Source organism: Microtus ochrogaster (assembly GCF_000317375.1).
Source record: "Microtus ochrogaster isolate Prairie Vole_2 chromosome 6 unlocalized genomic scaffold, MicOch1.0 chr6_random_2, whole genome shotgun sequence".
Lineage (NCBI taxonomy): Eukaryota > Metazoa > Chordata > Mammalia > Rodentia > Cricetidae > Microtus > Microtus ochrogaster.
In genome coordinates, this window is record NW_004949095.1 from 5,395,981 (window position 1) to 5,414,356 (window position 18,376).

At 40.0% G+C, this 18,376-nt stretch overlaps 1 protein-coding gene across 1 annotated transcript in view; it reads right to left on the minus strand.

Annotated features, from left to right (window-relative positions):
- Window positions 1-18,376, minus strand: part of Axdnd1 (axonemal dynein light chain domain containing 1) — an 85,054-nt gene that overhangs the window by 44,985 nt on the left and 21,693 nt on the right. The window contains exons 11-15 of the mRNA XM_005363907.2: window positions 16,323-16,443; window positions 10,936-11,037; window positions 8,564-8,727; window positions 7,183-7,258; window positions 5,445-5,679 (exon numbers count right to left, since the gene is read on the minus strand). Of these exons, the coding sequence (XP_005363964.1) occupies window positions 5,445-5,679; window positions 7,183-7,258; window positions 8,564-8,727; window positions 10,936-11,037; window positions 16,323-16,443 (698 nt within the window). The remainder of the gene's footprint in view (window positions 1-5,444; window positions 5,680-7,182; window positions 7,259-8,563; window positions 8,728-10,935; window positions 11,038-16,322; window positions 16,444-18,376) is intronic.

Below are 18,376 nucleotides of genomic sequence, written 5' to 3' on the forward strand. Positions count from 1 at the left end.
GAGAGAGAGAGAGAGAGAGAGAGAGAGAGAGAGGAGAGAGAGAGAGAGAGAGAGAGAGAAGAGAGATGTGGCCCACGGGCAAATGATGGTTTATAAAGGTTAAATGGGAAACACTGTTAGGATGAGTTGGTTTGTTTTGATTGGGCGTGTTAATCAGGGCAGCTGAAAGGGAGCTTTTGATTGCTGGACTTCAATAGTTTGACAGCTGGATCTTGGTAGTCAGCTTCGGGAGGAGGACATAATCAAATAAGGGAATAAACATTGGTGGCTAGCTTTAGGAATGTGGCCCAGTGGGTTTTTTTTTTTGTTTTTTTTTATCAAGGCTGAAGGGATGGGGGAGAAGGGCAAGGCTGACAAGAGTCCTGTTGCCATGCTCCAGCCTACTAGAACCCATAGATTTCTAACTAAACAGCAAGTAAACGCGGCAGTAAGTGCCTCTGTACCCAGTGGGTGCTTCTTTGGTGAGCTTGTGTTCTAATTTCCTTGCTTTCTCTGTGGAAAACCAAATGCATTAAATCCAGAAATAGCAGCTACAGTTTTCTGTCACTCTGAAGAGAGGAGTGATGATGAGCAGCTTCTTCCCGAGACAGTCAATGACAGGGAGTAGATGTGGGTCTGCAGGGATTTCTTGGTCCTTGACTGGGTCTTCATGAAATCCACAGTTTCTAGTCATGGCAACCACTATACTCTAAAGGCCTGAAGGATAGAGCCTGGATCCCACTGTTAACACAGTTGACTACTTCACAGTGAGGTCACAGAAAAATACCTTCTCTGTCTCATTTCATTTTTAAAACATGAAGAGAAAACCCTGTAGTGATATTTCATTTATATTTTAATGAATAAAGCTTTCCTGAAGATGAGAGTATGAAACAGCCACACTGGCCAGCCATATAAACCAGGCAGTAGTGGCACACACCTTTAATCCCAGTAGCCACACTAGTTAGCTATAGAGGCCGGGCGGTGGTGGTGCACGCCTTTTATCCCAGAATTAGAGAGGAATTTAAGATGGGAGGAGACAGCTCTCAGCTCAGTCTCATTCGAGATTCCTGGAGGCAGGATCACCATTTCGGACTGAGGTAAAGGTAAGAGCCAGTGCCTGGCACCGGGATTAAAAGCACACATCACCAGCTTTTTAACACAGGTGCTGGGGATGTGAACTCAGATGTTCCTGCAATGCAGCAAGCACTTTCCATGCTGAGCTATCTGCTCAGCCTCTACATTTTCTTAAGGGAAAAGATTCATCACCACCTTCTATAAAATACCTAATCCAACGAATGTGGATATACCCTACTTTTGGAGTTTCTTTCTGTAGCAGGCTTTCTCGGACTGCCAGCCCCCAAATCATGATTCAAACTTACTATTAGTTATGAATGCTCAGCTCTATATTATGCTTGTCCCACTAGCTCTTATAACTTAATTTAACCTGTTTATATTTGTCTTTGTTTTGCCTTGGGGCTTTTTACCTTTCTTTCATTCTATATGTCCTACTTTCCTGCTTCCTTGGTGTCTGGTTGGCTGGCAGCTGCCAGACTGGCCCCAGGAGTCTCCCTCTCTTTCTCCCTTGTTCTCTGCTGAGCCTAGATTCTTCCTCCTACTTATTCTCTCTCCCTACCAACTATGCCTATCCCTCTACTGTCTAGTTATTGGCCATTCAGCTTTTTATTAGACCAATCAGGTGCCTTAGGCAGGTTAGGTGAAACAGCAACACATCTTTACATAGTTAAAGTAATATTCTACAACATAAACTAATGTAACATAACTTTACATAGTTAAACAAATATTCCACAACACCTTTCATCTACTACTTTTAGCTTAATTAAGGGTTAAAAGTTAATCATATTTCTTGAGAGCATGCCATCTAACAGGCACTAGTTACAAGAAGGAAGATAGATAGATAGATAGATAGATAGATAGATAGATAGATAGATAGATAGATAGATAGATAGACAGAGAGATACATACATACATACATACACACATACATACATACATACATACATACATACAATTATTGTTACATGAACAATAATTAAAGTATTGGAACAAGTAGTGCCAAAGAGATTTGCATTAGTACAGATCTTGGTTTATTGATACAAATTTAAGGTTAATTTTGTTATACTGTGTATATGTATTTCTGATATTGATTAAGGTATTGTGTTTGTTCAGCTCATTTAAAAATGTAATGTATAATTAAGAAATATAGGTTAATAGATAATCATCTACAATAGTCAAGCTTGTAGTCATGTTAGTTAGATTTTCTAGATGTGCAGAGATGTATTTCAGATGGATAGGCATTCTTCCAATCTTTCAAAAACTACAGAATATGGCATTTAAAGTGTTTTATTAAGTTAGGACTTTTCATGACAATGAGACCCATCTGCTCCTGGCAGCACCAATCTACTTCAAGAGGATGATGGGCACTGAAGAGGCTACTTATAGAGTTTGCTAGCCATTTGAGCAAACTGCTCTTGCCTGGACTGCTTGATGCTATGTTGTATGAACTAGACATGCAGGATCCACAGAGAAATGACTGCTGAATTTGCCTAAAGGTGAGACACTCCTTTGGGGTTCCTGCTACATGAAAGAGTCTGTCAGACATTCTACAGGATACAGAAGAAAGTAACTGATAGACTTTGCCATTAAAAGGCAGAACAGATCTTCAAATTTCCTGCTTTGTGGAAAAGTCTGCTGGATACTATGGGCCTGCAGGCTGAAGATGGATGCTCCAATGATATAGAAGAACTTTGGGTGACTGTCCAGGCAGTGAGATGTCTCTGTCAATTCCAGAGTTTTGGAAGTTGCTTACAATGCACTTCCTGTTAACTTAGGTATTATATCCTTCTGGAGTCTTTGATAGAGTTGAAGAATAGATACTTATTATTATAGTTTTCCTTAGTTATGATAAAAGATAAAGTAGATATAAATATTGTAACTGTAATTCTTGCTTGATACCTGTTTTGTTCTATGTAATTTTACTATGTTAAAGTTAAAACCTTCCTTTTTATTCATTTATTTTTGATTTTTGATTTTTGATTTTAGAGACAGGGTTTCTCCATAGCTTTTGGTTCCTGTCCTGGAACTAGCTCTTGCAGACCAGGCTGGTCTCGAACTCACAGAGATCCGTCTGCCTCTGCTTCCCGAGTGTTGGGATTAAAGGTGTGTGCCATCACCGCCCGGCTAAATCTTCCTTTTTATTTAAACAGAAAAGGGGAGGTGATATGGGATTCCTCTCTGTATGCTGTGAATAACACTGGTTAATAAAGAAACTGTCTTAGGCCTGTGCAGGGCAGAACTTAGGTAGGTGGGGGAAACTAAATTGAATGCTGGGAGAAAGAAGGTGAAGTCAGAGACGCCATGGAGCCACCACTGGAGACAGACACAAGCCGCTAGCTAGAACCTTGCCGGTAGGCCATGAACATTGTGGTAAAATATAAAATAATGGAGATGGGTTAATTCTAGATGTAAGAGCTAGCTAGCAATATACTTAAGTTATTGGCCAAGCAGTGATTTGTAATATAGTTTCTGTGTGGTTATTTCAGGCCTGAGCAGCTGGGAACACACAAGCGGCCTCCTACAACAAAGTAGCTATCATAGAGCTATCACAAAAACTCTACAGAGGCAAATAATGGCTGTATTTTTAAAAATGAGCAATAATTATGCAGATAGCTCACAGAGGAATATATCAATAATAATAATAATAATAATAATAATAATAATAATAATAATAATAATAATAATTGTGCTGCACTTAGTGATAACACTGGTTCCTACTTAGAGCATTTTCTGAAGGTTCTTAGTTCTGTCAGTAAAGTAGTTTTCAGACACCCACCTTAGACATTCCCTGAGATCACTGCACGAGTTTGGGAGATACCTTTCCAGGCCAGAATGTGAAAGCTGGTTTATATAGCATATATCGGATAAACTGGCTATGAAATTGGAATTTTAACATAATTGATGGTGTCTGACTAGGGTTAAAAAAAAAGACAAATCAGCTGGGCAGTGGTGGCGCACGCCTTTAATCCCAGCACTTGGCAGCAGAGGCAGGCAGATCTCAGTGAGTTCAAGGCCAGCCTGGTCTACAAAGTGTGTTTTAGACAGCCAGGTCTATTACACAGAGAAACCTTGTCTCAAAAAAGAAAGAAGAAGAAAAAAAGCAGTCAAATTTCCCTGGAAAATCTGAAAGAGGCTGATACATGAAGTCTAGCGGTGAATGAGACTTATACATGAAGTCTAGCAGTGAATGAGACTAGGGCCTGGATGGAAGAAAACAGCTGAAAATCTGCAGAAGGATTTTTATGGACACTTCTCTCAGCCCAGATTTCTTGGTGTAACACTGGGCAGCTAATCATCTCTTTAAGAGAAGGAAGCAGAGATTTTACTCTAATAAAAGGGTCAACCCATGAAGAAGCTGCAGCAATTATAAAGACATAGACAATCAATAACAGAGTACCACAACATACAGAGGAGACCAACCCAAAGCAACAGTGGATGACTCCAGTTCTTATTGTACAAAATAACTCAACAGAGAAAATAGGGGGCTGGGGCTGTGGAATGGCTCCAGAGGACCCAGAGTCAGTTCCCAGCAGTCATATGGCAACTGACAACCATCTGTAACTCCTGTCCAAGGGATCAGATGCCCTCTTCCGGTCTCTGCAGTCCCCGTATACATGTGCTACACAGACATACATCTAGGCAGTACCAGAGGAAACTTGAAAAGGAATAGGATAGGGGTGAGGGTGATGAAGGTTAAGACCTGAAGGATACAGGACTCAGGACGCCTAGTGAAGTGTTCTAAATATTACAAACTCACCTGTGGAAATGGATGCACACACATGTGTACATTGTATTCACACTTTAAACAGGTGGTGGTATTATATCTTAAATTATATCTGAGCAAAATGATACTCAATACTTTTTCTGCTTGATTTTTTTCATCTTTTTTTTAAAGATTTATTTATTATTAGTTTCAGTATTCTGCCTACATGTATTCCTGAAGGCCAGAAGAAGACACCAGATCTCATTATAGATGGTTGTGAGCCACCGTGTGGTTACTGGGAATTGAACTCAGGACCTCTGGAAGAAGAGTCAGTGCTCTTAACATCTGAGCTATTTCTCAGTGCCCTTTCTGCTTGATTTTTAAAACTGGGACGGTTTGTACTTATTTCTTAGATTTTAATTTTTTGTATATATTTTAAAGATTTATTTTTTTGTTTTTATTAATTGTTTTTATTGGGCTTTATTTTTCTCTGCTCCCTTCCCTTCTTACCCCATCCCCTTCTACTCTCTCCCATAATCCCCACGCTCCCAATTTACTCAGGAGATCTTGTCTTTTTCTAAGATTTTCATTTCTAATGAACTCTTTGGGTTTTAATGATATTCAACACTGTAATTACTGTTAAAATTCTTTACGATGCCAAGAAATCTCATTTTGCTTGTTTGCTTACCGTTGTCACCATTTATTCTTATTTCGTACTCTTTGTAGAGCCTGCTAATGTTTTTTACCATTTCCTCCATGTACTCGTGCTCTGGGGGCAACACCCCATCCATGTTCTTATGGCGACTAAATATCGCAAACCCAATGTCCGTCCAGTTCTCCTGTAAGCGCCTGATGACCTTGAGAGAGTCGTATTTGGCCAACAGAGAATCCCCTGAAAAATTTTCTTTCTCCTCACTCATCAGCTAGGAAGGGAAGCAGAGGGGAGAAGAGCACACTATTATTCCAAGTCTGCGCCCAGCCTCCATCCCCGTGATTCTTAAAGATTCTGAAAAGTCACGCGCTATTGTCATTGTCTGCACATTTCTTCTTGTAAGATTCTGGGGTTAAAGATACTCAGGCTCAAATTCTTATTCTGACATTTGCTACCGACAGAAAACTCAGTTAATTATCTTTCTAAGCTTCAATTTGGGAAAGTGTGAGATGGGAATCATAAAACCTCTATCATGAGCTGACAGAAAGAATACAATAATGTATGAATTGCATTTTCAGCCTGACAAGTATTTAATAAACTAAATAAGAATTATTATCCCTAATTAAGTATTTTTTAATTTTATCCATATGTGTCAAAACTACCAAAAAAAAGAAATCACTAAAGTAAATACACTCTATGTAGAAAGGCAAACATCCTTGGTCTGAAGATTATTATGATCAAGTCATTCCAGAAGAAGAGGAAGTGACTGGGCACAGTGGTCAGCGCACACCTGTAGTCCCAGCCCTGAGAGGCAAGGGGGTGGGAAGGAACTCCAGTCTGGTCTCCGCTACATCATGAGCTCAGGATCAGAATGGGTTATTGGAAACCTAGTCTCAAAAGCATACACAAAAAATCAATTCTTGAGCTTTGTATGAGATTTCATTAGGTCATGAATTTGATATTCCCTCTTAACTCAGTGACATTATACATTTTTCTTTGTCCCACTACTATAGCACAATAGCATAATAGTAGTCGGGCCTGCACATTTGGCTCAGTAGGGTAGGACTGAGCCACACCACTGAGCCATATCTCTGGCCTCATAATGGTGACTCAGTAAAATTTATTTTTAAAACTTAAAACTTTTTTTTTAAAAAAAACATTCTAATAATGTGTAAAATGTAATATGTATGGCACATGCACAATAAAATACAGCCTGACCTTAAAAAGGAGTTGATTCTGAAACATGTCCGAACCTTGATGGCAATACTGAGGGAAATAAGGCATTCACAGAGAGATCAATACTAGAACCGTCAATTCACAGAGAGTAGAATAATGCTTGTCAGGGGCTGAGGGAAAGCGAGCCCTGGATTTACTGTTTCATGAGTAGCAATTTCGTTGGAAAGCTCGGCCATGTAGCAGTGCACATGCACTCCATGGCATAACCTATACACTTCAGTGGCTAAAACGGCATTTATGTTATATATATTTTCCCATGATTGATAAAAATGTAATTAATTTTAAAAGTGCAGCTTGTCCTTTACACAAAAGCTCAATATGAGGAGAGCAGAAATAATACTTATACTGGGAATTCAACTGAGACTCAGCCTCTCTCACCGCACAGCCTAGCTAGGTTGGTTTTTCTTTGTGTGTGTGTGTGTCATTCATAAACCTTGATGTGCCTTTCTAAAGGATAAAATGTGGCTCAGCTGCAGGTGCGAGCCATCACGCTTACCACCAGCCAGTAGAATGGCAGACTATCTTGAGGAAGTCTTACCCTATAAAACTCCTTGAAGTCGATAAGGATTGAAGTGAAAGGGTTCCCCTTACCAGGAGTTACAATCTCTTTTCCGCTGGAAGAAGAACGACAAGAGAGAGGTCTCAGAACAAGATACACACAAAGAAACCCAGAAGTCCACACGTGAACAGCAACATTACCTGTTAACTCCACCACCTTTCAGGACAGCGTCCAGGCCCAGCCCCTCTTTTCTGGGAATTCCTCTTCAAATTAACAATTAGAAATAATAAACTCTGATTCTAACTAGTCAAGTTATGGGGCTTAAAGCCTTCAGGGCATCTCTTTAAAGAGCAGCTCTCATCTTGAGAACCCGAGACCAGGGCATCCTAAGAATTCCTGCCAAACAATAAGTTACTGGACAGGAAGCTTGACAGATGGACAATTATGAGAACATCAGGTCAGGAGTCCCAACTTCTTACCAGAAGTGCCCTTTCTCTGACATGTACAAGAAAAAAGCTGTTTTATTTTTATTCTTTTATATTTTATTGATTTGTTTAATTTTTTTAAACAACAAAATAACCCTTTTTGGAACTTGAAGACCATTTTATTACAGGTAAGTGAGCTGAAAATCCCAACAGGTGCTGGCAGGAGGAAGACAGAGAAGAGGAAAACGTCATTGGAGCTGACTTGGAGGTTGTCAAGCAGATCTAGAAAGGGGGGGGGGGGACAGGACAGTGTGCAGAAAGTCAGCGCCAGAGTCCAGTGTCAGGAAAAGCACCCTGAAGCTCTTGGCTAGTAATGGAAAAAGAGTCAGAAATGAGGAAAAGCCAAAGATTCAGTTTTTAAATTAGAAATCAGAAAAGCAGGTATACTTAGCAATGAAGATCTGCAAGTGACGGCTTGAAGAATATTTATAAAAACAGGGGCTCACTATGTAGCAGGCTGGCCTTGAACTCATGATCTTTACCTCCACCTCATGAGGGCTTACAGGTGAGAGCTAGCACAAGGGAGCAGACACCTGGGCTCCCCTCGCTGCCAAGTGGGCTGCATGAAGCCACTCGTGGTGTATCAATGTCGGTTTTCAGATTTTCACCTCCACTAATTGGGAAGTCTTCAAGGGCTTTGAAAAACTGAAACCACTACATTAAATTTGAAATAAAAATGGTACTTAAAATGTACTTCTGTGTCAATGCACTCATGGGATAGCACAAGTCTTCTTGTGCACCTTTCTAGAAACTCACTCCTAGATGCTCCAAGGGCGATCAGGAGGGCTGCACATGTGTTCAGCACTGGAAAGCACCTGTGTTCAAGGCCCAGGAAGGGATGTTCTTACCTCCCGTGCTAGAGGAATTAATGATGGGGCTGGCTGCATTACCAGACATAATGCAATAAAATAAAAGCAAGATTCTTGTACACCCACATGTTAGCACTGAAGAACTGCTGCCATTTGAGAATCCCAGCTTTCACAGTTTGAGATTTTTCCTTTGTGGATTCCTCCGTGTGTTCCACCTCCTGCTTAAATCTGTTCACTAACCTTTTCCATTTTTCTGTCAACTTCTGCAGCACTGCAAGGTCTGCAGTGTCCTAAAATACACAGAATCAAGGTGTTCGTTTATTCATATAACAAACATTGATCGACATGTACCATTGAATCACTAGAAGAACTCACAGGAAGTGAGTCAAGTAGTTGAAAAGATAGTTCTCTTTTTTTAAAAAAAAATATTTATTTATTTATTTATTTATTTATTTATTTATTTATTATGTGTACAATATTTTGCCTGTGTGTATGCCTGCAAGCCAGAAGAGGGCACCAGACCTCATTACAGATGATTGTAAGCCAACATGTGGTTGCCAGGAATTGAACTCAGGATCTTTGGAAGAGTAGGCAATGCTCTTAACCACTGAGCCATCTCTCCAGCCCAGATAGTTCTCCTTTTGAACACTGTCAGAGACACCATGGCAATGGGTTTTCTGTGGAACATATTATTAGTAACAAGAATTTTCCCTTTGCAACAAGAACCTAGTTTTCCCACAGGGTTTTTGCAGGGGCAAAATGACTTACTGGCAAGAACAGAAACTGGAAAACCAGGCAGAACTGAATATGAATTCTAGACAGTGACATTATTTAGTCTAAAGCTCATTTTTATTATCCATAAAATAAAGACACTAATATATACCTCAGAGGACTATTTTAACAGTTAGATGACAGGAACTGGAGAAATGGCTTTGTTGTTAAGAATGCTTACTAATCTTCAGAGAGCTGACCTGGGGTTCTATTCCCAGCACCCCTATCTGGTGACTCATAACCTCAGTTCCAGGGAAGCTGATACCCTCTTGTGGTCTGAGGGCAACTGTACACACATGGTACACATAAACTCATACAAGCACACACACATGTACATAAATTTAAAAATAATTATTTTGAATGGAAGGTGTTCCTCCCTTGCAGCCCCTACTCTCTGTAGTTCTTTCTCACATTTCCCTAATAAACCTATGTTTGCTATGCTCAAAAGGGAGGAGCTTAATGACTGGTGTAAATGCTTTGACTTGATGAAAATGCACTAATGCTAAGTTTATTTTCTCTCTTGGGGATTATCTTAGTTAGGGTTTTTATTGCTGTGAAGAGACACCATGACCACAGCAGCTCTTATAAACAAAACATTTAATTGGGGTATCTCGCTTACAGCCCATTATCATCATGGTGGTGAACATGCAGGAAGACATGGTTCTAGAGCTGAGAGTGCTACATCTTGCAAGCAACAGGAAGTTGACTGACTCATTGGTTGGTATCCTGAGCATAGGAAACCTCAAAGCCTGCCCCAACAGTGACACACTTCCTCCAACAAGGCCAAACCTCCTAATAATGCCATTGCTTTTGGGGATCATTTTCTTTCAAACCACCATAGTGATCAATACATTTTCTCATAAAATTGTCTAAGAATGCATCAATAATGTCTCCTTCCTCCCCCTTTTCCTCTTCTTCCTCCTCTCTTTGTAGCCCAGGCTGACCTCACATTTATGGCCCTCCTGTTTCAGCCTCCTGTGTTGTGGAATATTACTTTAATTATGTAAAGATGTGTTACATTTGTTTATGCTGCATATGTTTAATGATGTAAACATGTGTTGCTGTTTCACCTTGCCTTCCTAAGGTCTAATAAGGTCCAATAGGAGGCAACAGAGTAATAGGTGGGGCTGCCAGGCAGAGAGAACAAGTAGGAGAAGGAATCTAGGAGAAGATTCAGAAGAGAACAAGGGAGATGAAGAGGGACAGACAGACACAGAGTAGGAAATACACAATGAAAGAAAGGTTGAAAAAAAAGCCCCAAGGCAAAACGTAGATAAAGAGAAACAGGTTAATTTAAGTTATAAGAGCTGGTGGAACAAGCCTAAGTTAAGGCTGAGCTTTCATAATTAATAAGTCTCTGTGTCATGTTCAGGAGCTGGTTGGTGGCCCAAAAGCAAGCCTGCCGCACTCCTGAGTTCTGAGGTTCCAGGCATGCACCACCACAACCAACCACCACCTCTTATTTTTCTTTTATCTTTTAAGCACGAATAATAATAACTCTATGAAACTCTGGAGTGTCATTAGACTTAGATGTGTTGCTTTGATTGCAATGGAAGACAACGCAATTGAGAGTCTTTATTCCTTCCCTTATATTTTCATTCTACCCACAACAAAGCATAACTATAGAACTGTACTTAAGAATCTACAGGTTTGGCAAAGCAAAGCCTATGGCGTCAAAACATAACATTTACAGTCATTTTACCCACGACTTATGTAAAAGGATTTACCTTAGTTGACAGCATTATAATGAAATGCTTGGCATATTTATTCCAGCCTTTTTCATTGAGGTAGAGTTTTTTAGCCAGTATGACTCTATTTCTTTCAATTACCTATAAAAGATGTACTATGATCAGGAATCTAAAACATTTTTAAACACTGTAACTTACTTATGTTTTCACATGTTGATTTTTATTCAGTCATTACTTCAATCAAAATTTCTTTTTTTCTCTCTTTTTTTATTTATTAAAGATTTCTGTCTCTTCAAATTTACACATTTCTAAGGACTACTGAACTGGGGTATCTTCCTCGGTCATTCTATCTTATCGTTTCATAAAAATGTATTTACATTATTATTAGTGTGTAAGATAGTGGGGATGCATGTCATGGTGCACACGAGCAGGCCTGAGAATGACGAGTTCTCCTCTCAACCTTTATGTGGGCTTTAGGGGCTGAATCAGGTCATTGGGTTTACGTGCCAAGTACTTTCACCCAGTTAGCGATCTCACTAGCCCCTGCAGCTTATCTTTTGACGCAGGTCTCTCACTGAACCTGGTTAGCATGCTCTCTGTCTTGGCCACCACCCTGGGCTGGGCTTACAGACGTGTCTACACCTGGATGTTTCACATGGGCTCTGGGAACTGACCTCGTCCTTATGCTTGCATGACAGGCACTATGCTGACTGAGCCATTGTCCCAGACCCTCTTTTCTGATTTTAAAGGAAATAATTTCTGTTTTTCCCCATTTATAAAGGTTGATATGGTTTGTTGAATATAGCTATTATCATGTTGAGATATGTTCCTTTTATTTCAGTCTCGTGAGGACTTTTATCATGAAGGGATGTTGAATTTTTTTAAATGCCTTTTCTGTATCTAATCAGACAACTGTGATTTTTGTCTATTTATAGGATGGATATATATATATATATATATATATATATATATATATATATATGTGATTTGTATATCTTAAACCAACCTTGAATCACTGTGGACGAAATCAACTTAGTCATGATTTTGATCCTAGTGTATTCTTGAATATAATTTCAATATAAGTTTATGTGTCTGTTTTTTTATTCTTGAATATAATTTTAATATAAGTTTATGTGTCTATGTTTTCAAGAAAATTGGTCTAAAGTTTTTCTATTGTTGTGTCCATACCCAGCCTTTGTCCTGGGGTAACAGGGGCAGTGTAGAGAGAGTCTGGGGATGTGTCATTCCCTTCATATTATTGGAATAGTTTGAAGAATGTTGGTGTTAGTTGTTCCTTAAATGTTTGGGAGCTTGGTAGTGAATCCATCCTTTCTTGGGCTTATTTTCATGGGGTTTTTTGGTTTGGTTTTTTTTTTTTTAAGATAGGGTCTCACTATGTTGTCCTGGCTGACTTAGAACTTGCTATGCAAGGTTGGCCTCAAACTCTCAGAAATCCACCTGCCTCTGTCTCCTGAGTGAGTGCTGAGATTAGAGAAGTGTACCATCACATTTGGCCACAGAGATCCTTTTGGTACTGCTTTAATCTTATTCTTAATTTAACTTTTGGTAAATCGTACATATTTAGGAATTTATTTTTCCAGTTCATTTGCTTTGTTTTTTAAGGTCTCATGGAGTCCAGGCTGGCCTCAAACTCTCTTTGTAGCTGAGGATGACATTGAACTCTTGATCCTTGTACCACTATACCCAGCTTATGGGGTCCTGGGATCAAATTCAGGACCTCATGAATGCTAGGCAGGAACTCTACCAACTGAGCTACATCCCTAGCCCACACAGTGTCCAGATGTTTTGTAGTTTTTTAAGTATCCAAAGTATTTCCTAATCCTTTGTATTTCATTGGAATCTACCATTAATGTCCCCTTTACACACACACATACACACACACACACACACACATACACAATTTTAACATAAATTCAGGAATAAGGCAAAAGTGCTCAATGTCATCACCCTTATTCAGTACAGTGGTTGAAGCCTTAGCTAGATCAGTAACAGAAGGGAAAGAAACAACAGGAGGAAGTCAGTGTCCCTGCTGCAGATGGCATAGTCCTGTGTGTGACAGATGTGGTGGTCTGAATGAGAACGGCCCCACAGTCTCATATGTTTGAGCAGTTGGTCCCCAATTGGCAGAACTGTTTGGGAAGGATTCGGAGATGTGGTCTTGTTGGAGGAGGTATGTCACTGGGGGCAAATTTGGAAGTTTCAAAAGAATGACACAATTCCCTGTGTACCCTCTTGTTGACTGAGGTTTCTGTTCTACTCGGTTCCCAAAGAAATCACACGGAGGTCTATATTAGCTATAAACTGATTGGCCTAGTAGCTCAGACTTTTTATTAACTCTTATAACTTATATTAGCCCATTATTCTTATCTATGTTAGGCACGTGGTTCAGTACCTTATTCGGCAGGACAGTTACATCTTGCTTGCTCTGTGGCTGGGTCAGGACAACAGACTAGGACTTCCTTCTTCCCAGAATTCTCCTGTTCTCATTGACCCACCTCTACCTTCCTGTCTGGTTGTCCTTCCTATACTTCCTGCCTGACTACTGGCCAATCATCATTTATTTAAAATATAATTGACAGAATACAGACCATTGCCCCACACCACCTTCTCTCTGCCTCCTGGTTTTGGATCAGGATGTGAGCTCTCAGCTGTTCCTGCCACCATGCCTTTGTTCCACCAGCATGGACTCTCACCCTCTAAAACCATAAACACAACTAACACTTTCTTTCATAAGCTGGTGTGGCCATGTGTTTTGTCATAGCAATAGAAAAGCAACTAAGTGAGAAGTTGGTACCAGGAGGTGTATTACTACTATGACAGACCTGACCGTGTGATTCTTTTTAGAGGAATGTGGAAAACTTTGAGACTTTTGACTAGAAAAGAGGTCAGATGCTATAAGCAGAGCTTACTAGACCATTGTAGTAGGAGTTTGGAAGACAGTAGTGCTGAGAGAAATGTGGACTAGAGGCACGGCTCCAGAGGTTTTAAAGGGAAACAATATTAGAACTGGGGTAGAGAATATTCTTGTGATGTTTTGGCAAAGACTATGGCTTCTTTCTGCCCTTCTGCAAAGAATCTGCCTGAGGCTAAATTTAAAAATAATGAACTAAATAATTTGATAGAGGAGATTTTCAGACAGCCTAATGCTGACTCTGTCCTGTGGTTATTAGTAATCACTCTTATGCAGGTCTATGATGAAATGAGCAAGTAAGAGAAAAAGAATTAAATGTGCAGTTTGAAGGAGAAAAGGCCTCAGGAAATTTAATGTTGGCGCCAAGGCTTTTGTTTTGTTTAGTTTTTATTGATTTTTATTGATCTCTACATTTTTCACTGCTCCCCTTCCTGTCTCTTCCCTCCCCCCTCCAACACTCCCCCAAGGTCCCCATGCTCCCAGTTTACTTAGGAGAGATCTTGTCTTTTTCTACTTCCCATGTAGATTAGATCCATGTATATCTCTCTTAGTGTCCTCATTGTTGTTTAAGTTCTCTGGGATTGTAATTTGTAGGCTGGTTTTCTTTGCTTTATGTTTAAAAACCACCTATGAGTGAGTACATGTGATAATCGTCTTTTTGTGTCTGGGTTACCTCACTCAAAATGTTTTCTAGTTCCATCCATTTTCCTGCAAAATTCAAGATGTCTTTTTTTCTGCTGTATAGTACTCCATTGTGTAAATGTACCACATTTTCCTCATCCATTCTTTGGTCGAGGAACATTTAGGTTGTTTCCAGGTTCTAGCTATGACAAACAAGCTGCTATAAACATAGTTGAGCACATGTCCTGGTGGCATAATTGAGCATCCTTTGGATATATCCCCAAAAGTGGTATTACTGGGTCTGGCACCAAGGCGTTTGTGATTCTCCTTCCCTCTCATCTCCCTACTCCCCATCCATAGCCTCTGACCCCACTTCTCCCTATCACCCCAGTCTCTTTTTCTCTGTTTTTCTTTGTTCTTTTTGTTTTTTGTTTTGTTTTTAGAGACAGAGTTTCTCTGTACAGCTTGGCCTATGCTGGAACTCACTCCATAGCAGGTTGGCCTTGAACTCAGAGATCCACTTGCCTCTGCCTCCCAAGTGTTGGGATTAAAGAACAGCGCACCCAGTTTTTTTCCTCCTTCATATCCCACACGTCCTTTTACCTCCCCATCCTCCCTCAGCACCTATTTTACCCTCTTTTACTCTCCTTTCTAGTTTTCCAGCCTTTGTCCACATTTACACCCTCATATACATACAGATTTTACAAATACTAGTTTTTCTGCTTTTTTTTTTGTTGCTGTTTTTGTTTCTTGAGACAGAGTCTCACTATTCCATGGCTGTCCAGGAATTCACTATGTATCATAAAATATTCATTTATACTCATAATTGATTGTAATACATTTGTAATATCATGGTTTTTACATTTTAAAATGTAATCCTTTCTTGGACTTATTTTTTTCCAAGTAAGAAAGTTTTGACTCCACTGCCCAGTATGTAAGCTTTCTCTCTAGGTTTAGGATACATTTTGATAGAATTCCTTCTGTATGTTCTCCAAGCAACTGACAAGCCACTACATGGTACTAATAAGTACTTTGGTACAGCTCTATCATGCAGGCTGTCTGCAAGAAAAGCCCAGTGGCCTGCCACCAGTGGAATTTTGAACCAATCCAGCTGGGTCAGATTTTTAAATTTTCTATGGGTCAGAACTCAATGTTATTACCTACCATCCCTAGGGTCAGAATAGGGAGCCTATATGGGTCTTTAAAATGTAGACTCCTGTGGGATTTGCTCTCACTGTAAACCATTACCACCATGTTCTACTGGTTCCCTCATTCATTTTCCAAGGTAAAATAACCCACATGACATGATAGCCAAGGACCCTAATGTGGTTACATGAGATGAACAACTAAGAGCTACCTTTTACAGACATTGGAATTAGTACACATTAGCCATACTACCTTCTCTAGGGATTAGTGTTTATTATATCTAAAAATTACACAACAGCTAATTACCCAGCAGAGGGCTAAAGAGATGGCTCAGTGGTTAAGAGCACTGCCTACTCTTCCAAAGGTCCTGAGTTCAATTCCCAGCAACTACATGGTGGCTTACAACCATTTGTAATGAGATCCGGTGCCCTCTTGAGAAAGAGACTTCATCAGTCGTCCTCATCAACTTAGACCATGAAATCCAATATGAGCAAGTTCAACAGAACCACCAGCATGGGCTGCCCATGCATGCTTAGCATTGCCAGGGCATAAATTTCAATTTCAGTTACCCAACAGAGGAAAGAAACTTTCCATTTTCAGTACCCACAAAACCTATGATTTGATCAATAAATATCTTCTTTCTTCTTGTCCCTTTTGTATGTGTTATTAAAACTGTCAAATGAAATGTTAGTCAATATCAGAGCAGAGTAAGTCCAGATGAACAAACCTTTAGCGCCAATTCGTATGTGGCTGAGCTCCAAATGTCTCTTTCTGACATTAGCAGTTTGATGTCGTTCTCCATCCTCCCTCTCTGTAATGTATATAAGTCATGGTAATCTTCTACTATTCTGAAAGAAAGTTAAGAAATATCTATTAGATACTTAACAAATCTTTGTTATGAAAATAAGCAACCTGTTCCTTCAAGCCTCTTCATAAGGTAATTGGCATACTTGTTGGGTAAATTGATAATACCTCTTAGAGTCAAATAAAAAAGTTCACATTTTATTTTCAAATATTATGGTAGTCATGACAAAAATAATACACCCAATGGACCTTCTAAATACCATTGTATCTAATGAGCAAGTTAGAAAAAGCCCCAAGAGGTGGCTCGGTGGGTAGGAGCACTTGCCTTGCAAGTTCGATGCTTCCCTGAGTTCAGATCCCCAGAAACATAAAAAGTCAGACGCCGTAGCATGTACCTAATCCCAGCACTCCTAAAGTGAGCCTGGAGGCAGAGACGGGAGAGCTGACCGGAAGTTTGTTCAATAGTTACCTGGAGTATACAAGCACAGTGGCAGAAACAAGAGAGACCCTGGCTTAAACATGGTGGAGGGCAAAAACTGACCTTGTGAGCTGTCCTCTCACCTTCACAGGTGTGTGCCTAGACATGCATGTGCACACACACACACACACACACACACACACACACACACACAGTAGATAAGTGTGATGAAAAGAATAGACACAGAAATCACAAAGTGACTGTGGTCCTTTCAATGGCCCTGATACACTCACAGATTTGAATGATTAATCACCAGGTAGTGGCGTGGTATGGCCTTGTTGTAGGTATGGTTTTGTTGGATTAAGTGTGTCACTGGGAATGGGCTTTGAGGTTTCAGATGCTCATGATAGACCCAGTCTCTCTCTTCCTACTGCCTACCAATGTGGATGCAGAACTCTCAGCTCCCTCTCCAGCACCATGTCTGCCTGTGTGCCATCATGCTCCCTACCATGCTAATAATGGACTAAACCTCTGAACCATAAGCCAGCCCCAATTAAATATTTTCTTTTATAAGAGCTGCTGTGGTCACGGTGTCTCTTCACAGCAATAGGACATTAACTAAGATGGGCAAATGACATTTTCCTCATTAATGTTAACTTTGCTAACAGACTTAAAGTGCAGTGACACAGAATTATATTCTTGGCATGAGTCAGGAACTGCCACTTTAAGTCTTCTTCCATGTGCTCAAAATAATCGAGAGGAAAGTCACTAGGTGGGCACACACAGAAAAATTCCTGGGGCACATGATGTGTTTCTTTTCTGCCTGACAGACGACAATTTTGTAAAAATAACGAATACCCTAATTTATAAAAGAGCAAAAATGGGGGCTGAAAGACGACTCGGGCACTCGGAACTCTTGCTGTTCCCTCAGAGGACCCGCATTTGGTTCCGACTGCCCACAGTCACCCACAACCATCTGTGACTCCACTTCTAGGGTATCTGACACCTTCTGCTAGGCCCCAGAGACATTGCACAAACATGGTGCATGACATGTGCAGACAAAATACCACACAGATAAAATAAAATAAAATGTGTTTAAGGTGGAGAGCAATAGAGGAAGAAGGTACATGGCCCCTGGCTTCCATGATGCACACACACCAGGTGGTCACAGACTTACACATACATATGTACCATATCACACACTTTTTTTAAATTTAAAGAGTTGAAAGTTTTACAAGAAAGAATGAGAAGAGCATTCACACTGCTGTCTTTAGACTTAATTTATTAATATTAATTACATTGATTGAATGCATTAGTGATTAACTGAGTCACCAATAATGTATCAGTGTCATATGAAAGAAAGAAATAAAACATGGCCCCTTGTTTTCATTTAACCAAGAGCAAATCAAGATTTAAATCTCTACTTCATGCCACCAGTTTCTTCATTCTCTGTCTGTCTGTGCTATGAGCCTGAATCTGTGCCTGCCCAAAGGGTCTCTCCTCTCTCTCTCTCTCTCTCTCTCTCTCTCTCTCTCTCTCTCTCTCTCTCTCTCTCTCTC